General features: G+C 36.3%; 1 protein-coding gene across 4 annotated transcripts in view; it reads right to left on the bottom strand.

Moving 5' to 3' along the window:
• Window positions 1-16037, bottom strand: part of CFAP20DC (CFAP20 domain containing) — a 223321-nt gene that overhangs the window by 79561 nt on the left and 127723 nt on the right. For 3 of the 4 annotated variants that reach the window (XM_079794558.1, XM_079794555.1, XM_079794557.1), the window contains 5 exons: window positions 15076-15212; window positions 14247-14409; window positions 12566-12682; window positions 11265-11384; window positions 8592-8911 (listed from right to left, as the gene is read on the bottom strand). In XM_079794558.1, coding sequence (XP_079650684.1) covers window positions 8592-8911; window positions 11265-11384; window positions 12566-12682; window positions 14247-14409; window positions 15076-15212 — 857 coding nt within the window. The remainder of the gene's footprint in view (window positions 1-8591; window positions 8912-11264; window positions 11385-12565; window positions 12683-14246; window positions 14410-15075; window positions 15213-16037) is intronic. The other variant, XM_079794556.1, reaches the window with a different exon arrangement.

Here is a 16037-nt window from a genome sequence, read left to right on the forward strand (position 1 = left end):
CATGAATATTTCTTCTTGGTACTCATTCTGGGGCTACATTTTCCTTCTCTATGCTGGCTTGATCTTCTGATACATATATGTATTTCTTCATAAATGATAGAGAAACAAATTTTCCAGAGTCCCAGATAGAGTAAAGAAAAGATGGTGGGTGGGTGTCACTCCATGGGCTTTTTCACCTAAGGAGGGGCGACTATTTCTGCACTTACAACAGTCCTGCAGGCGATGGGCAACCCTCTTGCTGTCACTGGGTGAGCTGTCCTTTACCATCAATCACTCTGTGAACTCTGAGGATATTCACAGGGTTGAAGAACCCTGCCTTCAGGCAAAATCAAACAAAAAACAAAACAAAACAAACAAACACAGAGAGTGCCAGAAACCTAAACAATGCCTGTTGCCCCAAATTACTAGGGAATTGAGTGGCTACTCGTACAATTTTTGTTTCATATAGATAAAAAAAGAATAAAAGTTACTCTTTTTTGGAGAAGGAAAAGAAAGAATATCAACATCGCTGAGTCTTAGTTCTGAGAAAGTATGGGTGGAACTCAGATTTGTTTTTATTTTGTTTTTTAAAATTCAGTCTGCCTACTAGATAGTGCTCTGTCTCCTCCAACTTTTTAAAATTTCAATTTCCTATAATTATTACAAACAATTGGCAGTAAAATTTCTGTGACCAAAAGACCCTCTACATATTCATTTCCATCATATTAAAAAAATTAAAAGCATATACTGTGGATTTAAAACATACTGGACCTAAAAAATAGGCTGGTAAGTGAAGAAGGTATAATGATGACTCTTTGGGCTCAAATCTTTGGGTCATCCTGGGACTCCATTGTGTATATGACATAGGCAGAAATTAAGAGCTTTTGCAATAAACATTAGTTCAATAAATATTTATTTAGACTCCTGCTCTGTGTAAGGCATTTTCTAAGTACTATGTAAAAGTCACCAGGTTCGAAGGACATGGACACTGTCCTCAAGAGAAATAAAGTCTATAGAGAGATAGATACCTACAAAGGTATTGATTTCATAAGGAAGAAGTAGAAAATGTAATTTTAAAAGCTTCAGATGTACTATGATGAGAATTTAGAGGAATGCATGAAAAACCAGATGTTTGCTACATCATTTAAAAAACACTTAAAAAATCAATCCATTTGATAGGAAGCCTATTTCTTCCATCTGTGGTAGGTCAGAGTACAGCCTCTCTTCCTTTCAGTAGTTTACTCAGTTGTAAAATACTTCTTTTTGCTTGGCATGAGCAGTGATTATATACAGACATATTCATGAGCGTGTATATGGACATTCATCTCACATTTTGCCTAATGTGATGGGCCAAGTAGTGGAGATGTGCCAGGAAGTGGACAGATTTAGCTGTGTTCCCTGGTGAGCAGTATCTTGGTTGTATTGCATTTCCACAGTAATATGTTTCCATGCTGTTTTAAATATATGGAAAAGACAAATAACTGGAGAATCTGGACAGGATACAAAAGGCTAGCTTATGTTGGCTGCCTCAGAACCACTAAATCTGGTTTATCCCAGATTCTGAAAGGAGAATTAAGATAAATGAGAAAGGCAAGATGATATATGAGACTGATATTTTGATTTAAGTTGGGTCAGCCTCTTCTTTAGAGAGGAAATAAACGGAGAATAAAAAATAGTGCAGTATTTACTAGAAGCAGTGCACTGGTAAACCCTATTCCTTTCTTTAGTAACTAGAGGCCTGGTGCAAGAAATTCATGCAGGGGAAGGGGATCCCTCAGCCCAGCCTGCTGTACCCTCTCCAATCTGGGACCCCTCAGGGGATGTCCGATGGCCGGGTTAGGCCCGATCCCAGGATCAGGCCTAAACCAGCAGACAGACATCTCTCTTGCAATCCAGGACCACTGGCTCCTAACTGCTTGCCTGCCTGCCTGCCTGCCTGCCTAATTGCCCCTAACCCCTCTGCCTGCCTGCCTGCCAGCCTGATTGCCCCTAACTGGCCCCCTGCTGGCCTGATCGCCCCTACCTTGCCCCCCTGCCAGCCTGATCACCCTTACCTTGCCCCCCCTGCCAGCCTGATCGCCCCTACCTTGCCCCCCTGCTGGCCTGATCGCCCCTACCTTGCCCCCCTGCCGGCCTGATTGCCCCTACTTTGCCCCCCCTGCTGGCCTGATCGCCCCTAACCGCCTATGCCTTGGCCCCCAGCCAAAGCCACAGTCTGGCCTCCCTCTGGCAACCTAGCCGATCAGAGGAAGGCGCTGCCCCCAACACACCGCTGCTGCTGCCACTGGCAGCCACAATGACTGCCTGAGCCTCGAGCTGGCCCTGGGCAAAGGCAGCCGCCATCTGTGGCTTGCCTGAGCCTCAGGCAGCTGCTGCGGCTTTGTCTGGAAGGACGTCCGGATGGTTGTCCAGAAGATGTCTGCCCTAATTAGCATATTACCCTTTCATTAGTATAGATGCTTTTGCCGCCTTACTAAAACAGATGATATAGGTATAGATGATGTTTATTGATCTCACATATGTAACTCATTTGGGCTCTACCATGCTTTTGGATTAATTTTTTTTTATATAACATACATTTGTTATATATGCAAAAGAAGTCAGCTTACTATGATCTGATTGAAAAACAACCACTTTTTCCCCTTTGGTTTATGATTTAGCTACTGAAACCTGTACAGCAATTGCATATAATTTGTCAGAGTAGTAAAGAAATTGTCAAGCCATTTTCACATTCCAATAATCTGTTCATTTGTTTTTCAGAAGAACAAATACAAAATGCTTTTGATTTAACTTGATATATTTTTTTTAAGTCCCAAATCTCTTGAACTGTTTGTCTTCTGGGCTAAGAAGCATTTGCTTGTTAAATATTCAATCCCGCCCCAGTGCCAGGGACATCAATGGAGTTTGCCTGATTAACTGTAGCACAGCATATGCAGGCTGAGGAGAGAATGATTTCCCCAAGGAGCCAGCACTTCCTCTGTTGAACTACTTTCTTAAAAGGACATGCAGATGGGCATTTGGATAAGTTCTGGATGCACAAAACCGATTGCTCTTGCTGAGCTGCAATTTCAAAAAGATAATTTTAATGACTCTTGAGGGCCATCTACTTGGAGCAGATGGGACCCAGGCTCTTTGTATCACAACTTTAATGTTGAGTGAGTTAGGATGGAACCCTGTTTTAGGCTTTGTAAAAGTGAATGATTGTATTTATTTATATTTCAATTGATGTTTTAATTCAGTCCACCATGAATAATGTCTCATATAATGTTCTTGAAAGTTCTGTAAAAAATACATCTGCAATATTCCAAACACACTTTGATGGCAGCTTTGAATGTGTAATTGAGATCGAGTCTGCAGGGGTTTTCACTTTTGTCCAATATTTTTTACTAAATGTGTGAACTGACAGCACCTTTTACTAGCAGACAATAGAGATGATATAGGTATATATTTCCAATGTCAATCAAAGAACACAGTTATTTGCATAAATATAGCTAAAGATATTAGTTATAACAGAAAAAAATAGTATCTTCTTTGATAATAGCAAGATTAACCACTCAAATGTATCTTAAATGTCCTTACTAAAAATCATCCCCAAGAAGTATTTCTACTTCAACTTCTTGATTTTATAGGAACCATACAAGTAATACAGTTTTCTCTGGGTAGCAAAGATAATTGATAGTGGTGTCTTATAATGCATTTTACTTGCTTATAAACAAATAAAAAGTAAATGTGGCTTTCTAACAAGCAACTAACCTGCAGCATGCTTGATATTAAAAGTGGTTGAGCAAATTATTTTTGTAAATATCTTTACCTATAGCCAATGATGCTTCACACACAAATCATAGCAGAAACTATAGGGACTGTATGGGACAAGCAAACATCATCATGTGAATATTTGGGAAAAATGATGAGACTTCCTCACTTGTTCAAGACAAAAACATCTTTTTCTCTAAGCTAGATTTCATGTTCTTTTAACTAGTAACATTTTAAAGACTTTATCTGCAAATTCCTATCCACACTAAATATTTATCTGCGATGTTTATCTTTTAGCAGGAGCTGTAGAATGTTGTTCTCAATGAACAAGAGTTTTATAACCTTCTTTACCTGCCTATAACAATGAAGAGCCAAGTCGCAGGAACCAAGGGGCCTGTGACTTTTCCAGAGGAGAAAAAACCTTCAAAGAATAATAAAGATGTAGATGTGAACAGCTTAAAAGAACTACTCACACAGCATAATATTCAATTTGCATGGTAGGTTTAGATAGTATGTATGCTGTAATTTATAATATACAGAAATAAAAATGTCAGGCAATATATTCATAATAGGGTCCTTCCATATTTTTCCCAATACATAAATTGATGGTTAGAAGTCTTTAAAGGCTATGCAGAAATACAAATAAATGAAACAGTGTTCCGTGCCAGCACAGCCAGGTTCGATAAGCCTGAGAGGGGGCGGTGAAGGATTAAGAAAAGGCAGACAAGAAAAGAAAGTTGGGTCTGGGTGGAACGCTGCCCTCTCTTATGGAGAGCTAGCGCCAGCGCCAGAGACTACTAGCTGAGTCTTTATTTTATAGCCAGTTTCCAGGCTCTTGACAACATTCTCATGGGTTTCGAACCTACTCCATTACATGCACCTGATCAAGCTTTGTTTACTTGCTGCACCTCCCGCAGCCTGTATCACTCAGCCACGTGGGACCACAGGTTTGGACCATAGGTTCAAGCTTACAACTATAGTCTTTGGCTATAGTTGTGCTGGGACTTGCACGTGGCTTTGTCAGGAGCGGATCGTGCCCTCTCAGTAGTCCCAGGCTTGAACCTGTCCAAATGCTATAGCCACTCTCCACAAAACAGCTTAACTACCAAGTGCTAAAAAAAAATCTTTAAAGCAACAATACCAGTAAAGCTGAGAGGAAGGACTAAAAGAGTTTCCTCAAAAAATTAAAAATGGAATTGCTGTGACACAGCAATCTCACTTCTGGGAATATATCCTAAGAAGCCAGAAATACAAATCAGAAAGAATGTATGCACCCCTATGTTCATAGCAGCATTATTTACAAACCTAAGATCTGGAAGCAGCCTAAGGTGCCCATCAGTACATGAGTAAATAAAAAAAAAAACTGTGGTACATTTACAAAATGGAATTCTATGCAGCTATAAAAAAGAAGGATTTCTTACCCTTTGCGATATCATGGAGGGACCTGGAGATTATTATGCTAAGTGAAATAAGCCAGACAGAGAAAGACAAATATCACATGATATCACTTATTTGTGGAATATAATGAACAAAATAAACCCATGAACAAAAGAGGTCCATGGAGGCATGGAACAGATTGACAGACCTCAGAGGGAAAGGGGTGGGAGAGAAGAGACAATATTAACCAGAGAACATATATGCACATATGCACAGTTCATGGACACAGACTATAGTGTGGTGAAGACCTGGGGAGGGGAAGGGACTGGGTGAAGGGGGGAAAAGGGAGAGAAAATGGAGGGCATCTGTAATACTGTCAACAGTAAAAAGAAAATGGTCCTTTTAATTTGATGTTTGTAGCTTTGTACTTTAGGCCTCCAAAAGTCAGATCGAGAGAAGATCTGAAAGCTTCCTAGCTAATCTGAACATGTAGTCAGGACACATAATTCAAATATGGGTAATTTTTGGCTCAAATGTTCCAATTTGGACTGTTATACAAGACAAATTACTTGTCCTTGCAAATATCTGCTTCAGTATGTGATACACAGCCAGAGTTTGGGAAATGACAGTATTTCTAAGTCAAAAATTAAATTAGGGGAGCAATAAAATACTACTATAAAGCTAACTACTTCAAGTTGCAAACCAGATGTATATACTTAGAAGCCATATTGAGAATAATGGTAAGATACAAAACAGAGACAATAGCAGGAACTCGCTTCTTTCTTTTGGAAGCCGCAATAGTGTGCAAGGCACTCTGTTTTGCTAGCTATCCTGAGATAATTCATTTTACATGGCAGTCTTGATTTTACAGCTCTCCACAAACTATATTTCCATACTTTGCTTTTCCAGTAAGATGTACAACTTCAAAATTAATTGAGTATCAGGGATGTCTGTATATATGACTGCGTAAAGAATAAGAACACATACAAAAAATTCATACTTTTGAGGCTTTCACAGTAATGAAGATCCGAGATGTGAATTAATTATTTTAGAAACTTAAATTACAAAGACAATGTATCACTTAAAGCTTATTTTAATTAGCCTTTACTATCAAATGTGCTTTTCCTCTATCATAATAACATGATTTAAGTTTGCCTAATTTATATGCTACCGAATCCATCTACTTTCTCTTTAAAAATACTCAATTGTCTAACAGCAAATAAAGTCTTTTAACTACAAGTTATAAACAGGTTATAATAAGTGATATAATTATTACTTATTCATCTATTATTATAACATAACATGCTTTTCTTAAGTATAATTATGTTACTCTAAGGATACAACATTCTAAAATAATGCAACTAATAGTAAGGGAGCCTAAAGCAACTAAACTGATTTTTCTTCAAAGACTATATGTAAATAAACATGTTAAATTTCGAATACAATTTCTCATTGACTTATATAATTAATAAATGGGAGAAGTAATCTTACAGAAAAAGAATTTACAAAAAGAAAAAAAGCCTCAAGTGAACCAATCTGATAAAGAAGCGATCATTACAAATTCTAGAACTTGTTTAAACATCGCCTGGCATTTTGTTGTTCATATGTTTTGTATTTTAGTTTTTACTTTGCTATTGCCTCTAACAGCAAACTTCAAAGCTTGCATAATATGGCGAGGCTTCTGCCTCTCTTTCTGGCTGTCCTACTTAACAGGCTCCAACTAAAAGTAGGCCAGGCAGGTGTTAGCAATGACATGGCCCCACCACAGACTCGAGCCATCTGCTCCTGGTCAGGGCACAGGGGTACCACATAGCTATGCCAGTCAGAGCTTAGGTAATGCATGATCAATTCCTCTTCAATTTTATGTAGTTGGTAATAAATGTTGAAGGATGCCAGGAGTACATTAGCTTATAGCAAAAGAAAGTCATAAAGTAATAACATTAAAATATTCAGAACTAATATTTATTTCCCCATGAAGTTCTATTGCTTCTTCCCAAGGCTTATCCTTATGTGGTGTTATTTAAAGGGCAGTTTCCCCATAAAAATATCTCAAAGTTTGTCAGAGAGCTACCCTTTCCTACCTGCCATCATAGTGACTCTTTTGGGTTAGGTAAGAAAGATGGTGCTGTGGCTATAGGAAGAAAATGGGTCTATCTGATAATTAATGAAATGGTATGAATTAATTTATCAGATTAGCCAATTAATACTGTAGGAGAATAGACTGCTGCAATGGGGGCAATACTAGATGCTGAAGACAAATGTCCATTTTACAGTTTTATAGCTTAAGGTTATTCAGGGTGAAAGGAACAAAGATGTCCATAGCAACATTTAAAGTGCTGGCATCAAATGTACTATTTTATGCATAAAAGAGTTTGTAGTAGGTTAATGTTTGATATGACTGATAGTTTCATCACACTCAGAAGCAAGGGTATTATTAAAAAATGATCTCCCCATGCACTTTGCTACAGAAACTCATTAAAAGTTGCAAAAAACCATAATTACTGACTGAACAATCTCACTATATTCTCAACTGGCTCTGAAGGTAGGAGCTATGGATTTAATCTACATCCCACTGTCCAAAGGGGATTCTTGATCAGTTATAATTATTAAAACAAAGTTTTATAAGCACACACAAGTTTTCTAATTATTTCTATAATTTCTGCATAGAAATGATTTATATGATTTTACTAAACCATAATTTGACTGTAATCTGCTTTTTAAATACTATTTTTTTCTAGAAAATATTGTCTATTACTTAAGAATAAAACTAAATAAATTTCACAAATAAATTCATTTTATATGGGGAAGAAGGAGTTATAATGTTTACTTATTCATGTTTCAGAACTATATTCAGTTTGTTTTTTAATATATTTTAAAAATTTTTTTATGAATTTACTAATTTATAAGATATATTTATATTCTAAATAATTGCAAACAAAAACCTCCTGTAAGGCAAGTCCCAGAACTAATCCATGATTCATTATCTAAACTTTAATTGGCACAACTTTTGAAATTCTAGGACCATATGGAAAATAATGAGTCCTAATAGGTCTAAGGTGATAGGATGGCAGGGGAGCAAGGAAGCCAGAAAACCATCAATTCAGAATGCCTAGCAACTGCAACACCATTTCCCCAGAGATCCAGAACAATGTGTTCTCAATGTTTTACTGGTTTTGCTATCATAAAACTAACCCGCATATTACTTCTCATTCTGTGTGAGACAACGATTAAAGTGAAAAGACAAAAACAAACCAAAAACTGGTTTCTATAATTAAAAATGAAATTGGCTGGCTGTTAATAAAAAAGGCAGCAATTTAGAGTTACCATAACAACCTGAGGCAACTGTTGACTGACATTGCAATCTGCTGCATTTTTATAAATAGCAGTTGATTTCCCCTCTTTTATTTTAACTAGTTTTAGTGCTTATTGGAGGTAATGGAACAACTGTGCTTTAACATGATTTCACTCATCAAGCAGTGTACCTCTTCGCTGCTGTCTTCACCATAAAAATCATCCTCCAATTGGGTCACACTGGTATCCTCTGTTAGATCCAGAATAAATGGGCACCCCTCTGGGGACATGTTCTGAGTCTTTCCATGAGGTGCTGATCGCGGTCTTGATGAAAAGGTGAAAACATCCTTTGGGACAATACAGGTCTCCTCTGCCTGCTGGTCCTGCTCACTCTCCTTGCTGGTTTCCAGCCACAGCTGTGAGTTGTGGCAGGAGTCATCACCCAGAAGAGACTGTCTGCTGGACGCCAAGTGGGGAATGTGATCATCACTGTTGGGAAATACCCATTCATCTGACGTTTGGAAGAGACGACAAAAATTAGAGTAGTGTTCCATGAATGTTATTTTAGGCAAGTAGGTTAAAATTTCCTGTTATTGAAACAGATTTATTAAATAACACAAAAGCCAAGGATGGCAATTTATCCACCATCAGGTAATCTGCCAAACATTTAACCCATAGATCAGTGCCTACAGCTCTGGGCAACTCACATACACTTCCTCACCATCTGAGTTGAAACACTGGCCAAGACATTTATAAGTTTGAAATAATTATCACCTGTCTTGAAGCAAGTTCTTTATAGCACAGTTTCATTAATTTGACATTCCAGAAGGGGGAAATCATCCAAAATTAAAGGGGCTGACTTACTAATGTCTTCTTTTAACTGAAGGGCAGGGTGCTTAACAAGCCTCTTTAAACAAGTGTGTGGGCATTGTCTGGCTGGATTATAAATCATGGAGGAGAGGAAACCATGAAAAAGATAACAGCATTTCTTTTCCATTCTACCGAATGAAACAGGAAACTTCACAGACTAAGCTGAGTAGACTTTTCAAGTGATAGTAAATTCACAGAAATATTTGCTAATGTGACTGGTGGATTCTGCTGGTGAAAAAGACCTTTATATTTAATTTTAGGAGAGAATGTTTTGATATGAATTTTTTTTTGCACAGCATTATTTGTTTTCTTTAAAAATACTATATACTACCACTGAGATACATTTTTTAAAATCAAAACTTTAAAAAATTATAATCTTTTCTCAACACTGAGGTAGATTTTATAATTATGATCTAGGCAAGCTGGAAATGACAAATCTATATAATGACATAATTAAAAGCATGCCTTTGTTTAGAATGACAGCAGAAGAGTTGAGCATTTTTTCTAACTTAGTTTATTTTTCATGCAACTTATTTTTCTGCATTATGTCACAATGTGGACATGTTTATTTTACCCCTGATTCTTGAATCCTATTATATTTACCATCACAATAAAAATATTGTAGAGATAGCTAAGATTTGCTAACTTGAAACTTTAAAGCTTTTACTACAAAAGCACAAGCAACAAACAAAAAGACCTTTAAAAAATAACATTGGTGACACAAATAAAATTGTATTTATCACAATTGTATTCATCGGTTTCTTAATCTAAGACTATCATTGTATAGCAGAATTTGCCTATAAAAAGGGTGATAAATGCACATTTCTTAGAGAAACTCTATTAGGGACAAGGCTTTCACATTTTCAGGGACAAAGTCTAGGGAAATGGCCAAAGGCAGGCTGCATGTACTTCACCTGAGCACCTCCATGGGGATGTGAAGGCCCCGAGTCAGTGTAGCTGTGGGCAGGTGGAATGAATAGATTCACTGGGCTGTCCTCTTTTGGACAGCAAACCCCTTTGTATGGTGCTAAGCACATAGCAGGTGCTTTATAAACAAAGTTGGTGCTTTAATAAAGGTTGAGAAAAATTAAAAACCCCCTATGTGTTGCATTATGTTCATGGATATGTAAAAAATAATGGAGGAAAAGATACAGGAATCTTCATTATGCAATTAAACAACTTGTATGACCTCTTGCCAAACATATTACTAACTGTCAAAAAGTCAAGGTAAAAGGAGTGTTTACACCGAACAAACTCTAATTATCTCACTACCACATGCTTTTTTGGAATTTGTAGTTTTACCTCAAATATTTCCATATCAATGTAATGAATAATTTGGTGTGTTTTCTTAGGAAAGTATGTAAATGACTGTGTAATCACAATATTGCAGCAAACAAGATAAATGCAAGAATGATCACCTAAACATCTAATTAGTTTTTCTACACAGTCAGATTTATGCCGAAGACACTAATTACGCCTAACATTTTAATGAAGGTTTCAACATTGCATAAATAAGACTGACAAACTACAAACAATTATAATTTATTTTCCCTTCTCCCTTGCTCAACAACAATTTGCAAAAAAAAAAAAAAAAAAAAAGAAAAAAAAAAAGAACCCCTGAAACAATTTGCCTTTGTTAAAAGTACTACACACCTGCTAGGCAAGATATGTGGATGGGCTCAATGCTCTACAACCAGCCATCTCCATCGTAGAGAGGACTGAAGAAATGCAACAATTACCTTTGGGCAGGGTGACAATGTCATGTGAAAACTTCAAAGTCTTAAACTTTCATTCTGAACAGGACAAACAGTGCATTAAAACTTGAAAATAAAAATATTCTTTCATCCACTAAAGTTTGACATAAAATTGGGGTTAAAATGATAGATTTTAGCAAATGACTGCATCATGGCTTTTCAAAATGACTGGGTTTGAAATATTTAACACATTCATATCTTATTAATTATTGACAATTATGGCATAAAAAAGATGCAAACCTGATTCATCAGGAGACTGTGGAGCTGGAGTGCTGGGGCTCAACGTCCCAGCTCCTTGCTGGGACTCAGTGATGAGGACAGCTGCTTTATCTCCATTTCTGCTATTTCCTGAAGAACTGCCTTTAGTAAATAAATAGTTTCCATCATATTACTTTTGTGATATTTATAAAAATTATTTTTTGAAGAATAGTATTAATTTGGCGTACTTTACTATATGATTATTGTAAAGCAAGCTAGAGGTGACACTGCAGGTTATATGCAATTTCTTTTCAGTAGAATGTATTAAGATGAACTCAGCGGCATTTTTGTAGAGGCTCATAATATAATCCCTGAATATTTGCATGGGGACATTTTAGATTTAAGTTTTACAATATGTGATAAAAGAAATTCTAAAACCCATGTAATTTTTAAAGGGTCTTATATTTTTTCCCATTGGTTCTACATAAAATGGAATGTTTTCTTTAAATTACAATTGTTACTGAACTCCCTCCACTCCTTTAAACCAAGCTCTTTCCTTCAGGATCCTAAGAAAATGGGTAAGGCATTAGTTACTGAAGAATTAATTTTTCTATCTATTATTTTGTAAAAATAACATGAAACCTAGCAGGCTGAATTATGGCCTACCCAAGAACCCTACATTTTTGAGAAATTATGCTAACAGGTGTGCACATGATACATTCTGGGCTTGATTTAGGATAAACTAATGCAGGTGTAAAGAAATGTACACATACATGCTTCAAATCCATCATTTAAAAAAAGTAACTACAATAGCCACCTATATTTGTCTAATGCTTTACTGGTTGCAAAGAGTTGAAATTTTAACCTACATTGTAGTATCAGATGGCAAGGAGTTCAAAGGGAGAGGCAGAAAAAAAACACCCAACCGAACAACAACAACAACAAAAACAATGTGAAAAGAGCTCAATGTAAAAAGAAGAGCCATAAATGAAACATGAAAAATTATGAGTTAAGCCCAATTTCAGTAAAGTCTATAGTCAGGAACTTCCTCTATCAAATGTGGGCTTTAAAAAAAATAATAACTTGAAACTTATTCAGCCTTTGAGAGTAGAATCAGAAAGTCCTTTATTTCTGTGGTACTGTCTATTTAATCCAGCAAATCTCTGTTAGGACTCTAGAGCAATTCTTTTGCAGAAAATTTGATTTCTACAATCCCTATAGAACAGACATTTAGATTTTAAATGAATTGGTTCATATTTCTTTGAAACTTACAACCTGCAGAGAGAGATTGCATTGCTCTGAACAATATACAGATATAAGATAGCATTGAATTAGTGCCATACCGCTGGGTGTCTCTGTCCTTTCTCTGTTGGTGCTTTTTAACCGTAATCTTCTCCTGTTATTATTCTTATCTGCTGATGGTTCTTGAGGGGGATGTGGATGCATAATATGCAGATTGGCTGGTACATTTTCGTATCAAAGAACAAAAAGCCAGAACAGAAAGTACTATATGGTTTGAAATAACTCAGTAAATATAATTATAGCTATAATGAGAATGTTCATGTATCATTTTGACATTATGTAAAGCTGTATAAAAACTTATTCCTTCACAGAAAATAGGTGTTTATTCTTATTCTAACATTAGGATTGTATCAGGTTTTCAAAATTACCAATACATTTTATTCATGTGACATAATCTTATAGAGAGCTACAAGTAATCTGATTAATGTTAATCATGCAATATGCTATATTAAAAATATAAAAAATGAAATTGACAGCCAATACTGAAAAATTATTGCTTCCTTTAAAAGAGAAAGCATAGTTGCCTGGTTGTGGGTTGTGGGCTTGATCCCCATTAGGGGGAGTTCATGAGGCAGCTGATCTATGTTCCGCTCTCACATGGATGTTTCTTTTTCTCTCTCCCCTTTCCTCTCTCTCTAGAACTCAATAAAAATATTAAAAAATTAAAAAATAAAAGGAAGCATAGTTAAGTATGATGCAATGAGAATTTAGAGGGTTGTTTCCAGAAGAACGCTAGAAGACTGATATCAAACCTAAAGAATTCTTAAGTATAATTTAATTCTGTAATAATATATTCATAGCAAGCAGCATTTAATGTTTACTGAATGCTTAATTTCTTGGCACAATATGACTGAGTTTTTCTCATTAAAACCTCACAATGACCCTTTGAAGCAGCTGTTATTGACCACTACTACTATGGCCAGTAGTAATTGTATCCCCATTTTACAGATGAGGAAACTGAGGCTTACAGAGTTTAAAAAACTTGACCAAGGTCTCACAGATAGTGGTAGGTCTCACAGACAGGTGGGGCTGGGACTGAATATCTATGTTATTCATTTCCTTGCTCAGTTTAATACTCCATGGAAGATATAATTTATAATAGTGTTCATTAATTTCTAAATCAAATAAAATGAACTCAAATGTCTCCATTTCAATTCTCACAAAGTCAGACCAGTAAGAGTAGAAAAACTGACAGGAAGTGGGTTCCGGTCTCAATTCCTTCCAATGATTACAGACTGCAAATCGCTGTACCTCTCTGTTAACTTTGAACTCTCAATCTATAAAATGAGATGAAGTCTTTTCTTCATCAACAGGGTTGTCTTAGTATTAATAAGAGAAGATAAAGAACACTTTACAAATGAAAAAGATTAATTAAAAGATAAAATTAAGTTAAAAAAACTTAAAATGCACATGACATTCCTAAAATGTAGTGATAAAAGGATGTTATATTATTTCCTTAGCAGTCATCATAAAGTAAAAACACAGGGTAGTATAAGAATTTGAAATAATGGAATAAATAGAATGATAGGTTTCAGAGGATATATATATATATATATATATATATATATATATATACATATATATGAATTCTAAACATATTTCAATATCTATGTGGTAATTGTCTGGACTTAAGATCTAGTCATAAATATAATTTCAATTTTAACAAGGACATTTCTCACTATTTTCAGTAGCTACCAATCTTTATGCATGATTCATTCTTACCACGAACAGGTACAGTCAGCTTTATTTGGCGAATATTTTCTTTATCTCCTTGCTCCTCAGACTCAGAAATCAGCAAAGCTGACATTTCTGCACTGTTAACACACCTCTCTACTGTGGATGGCTGGCATGATCGGTTATTTTTGGACCCAATGGATCTTATTGTCTATAAGGAAAAGAAATTAACTTGCACATTTTAAAATATAGGAACTGCATTTATTTCTAGAACCTACATGGAAGAAATAATATTTAGAGAAATAAAGAGTGAGGAAAAAATCTAGAGGAAATGAGAAGGTTCAAAGTTGTTAGAGAGGGAAGTTATGAAAGAAAATTAGAAACAAGGAGAGAAATAATAAGATAAAAAGACAAGTCTCCTAGACATGTAAATTAAAATGTGCTTATTTGCTACACTCCATCTTTAGGAGGTAGGAGTTGAGGTGAAAATCACTGTGATTTTCAGAAATTCAGAGGAAATTAAAAATAAAAATATAACATTTGAGAATCTGTTCAGTGTAAGGTTTCTGGTGAGGATCCAACTCCCTCCTGAAGGGAACCACAAACTGTGCTCACATATATTTTTACCTTTAAGTTTTGTGAACACATTTAATGAAAAGAATACTCAAAATTGTTAAGTGTGTTGACACGACAAAAAGAAAACAGTTTTAAGGTCTTTTAAAGTCCAGACTTTCTGTTCAAAACTTACTCAAGCCTTCTGCTCTTGGCATGTAGTCTCTCAAACCCCCTCATTCTACCGCATCCAACCCCGCACTGGAAACAACCCTTCCCTCCCTTGCCACTCACTGGAGATAAGCTCCTCAACCCTTGCTCCTACCTCACTGGACATCCTCAGGTTATTTCTTCTGCCAGAGAGTGGAGGTGGCCCAAGAACTCTGGATCCAAAGGCGATATGACAAACATCTTGATTTTTACTGTTCCGCACACTACCTGTCCCTCTGTTAAGGAACTGATCTGTTTTGTTAAAGGAAGGTAATAACAGTAGATTAATGAGTGTAATGGCACTTATTAAAAATGCAGAGATAGGGGCCCAATATCAGATTAGATCTGTACAATTAGAATCTTGGGCACAGGGGTGGGCAGAAATCTATAATTTTAACAAGCTCACTATCATTTGAGAACTACTACCACAAATATTTTTCCTCAAAGAAAAAGAGAAAGAAAAAGAAAAGTGGGAAACTACTAAAAAATACATCTTATTTTTCTCTTTAAGGGAATAATTTAAATAAAACGATCCAGCTCAACTGAACAAATATTTGCTTGAGTACTCTCTCAGGTATTTCCTAGAGGTTGTCAATGACACAAAATAGATAAGACATATTGCTTGCCATCAGGGAGTCTGAAGGGAGGTGATAGTACAAGTAAACGTAACTATAACATAAGGCAGACCACTGGGAATGAAGCACAAGTGACCTCCTGAATGGACCTTGAATGACTGAAGAGTTCAAAAATAAGAGATGTAGGGTGCCCTAGGCCAGAGAAAGTGTCTGAATGAAGGCATGGAAGAGCAAAAGGGTAGGGTATGCTTGGGGAATAATGAATTTACCAGTTTAGTTGGAAGGGTGGACTAGGGTCACATTGCAAAGAGCCTTTACATGCTAAGAGCTTACTCTAAAGTTGGTATGCAACAGGGAATCACTGAAGGTTTGGGGGAGAAGGAGACAACTGGTATCACCTCCAGAATTAGGCAGGTATGCTCACCACACCCTGCTGCCTTTTCCTTCCGGGCACACAGATACATTATATTTCTGAGCCTTCCCTGTAGTTCCATGAACCATG

Source organism: Cnephaeus nilssonii (genome assembly GCF_951640355.1).
Source record: "Cnephaeus nilssonii genome assembly, chromosome: 17".
NCBI lineage: Eukaryota > Metazoa > Chordata > Mammalia > Chiroptera > Vespertilionidae > Cnephaeus > Cnephaeus nilssonii.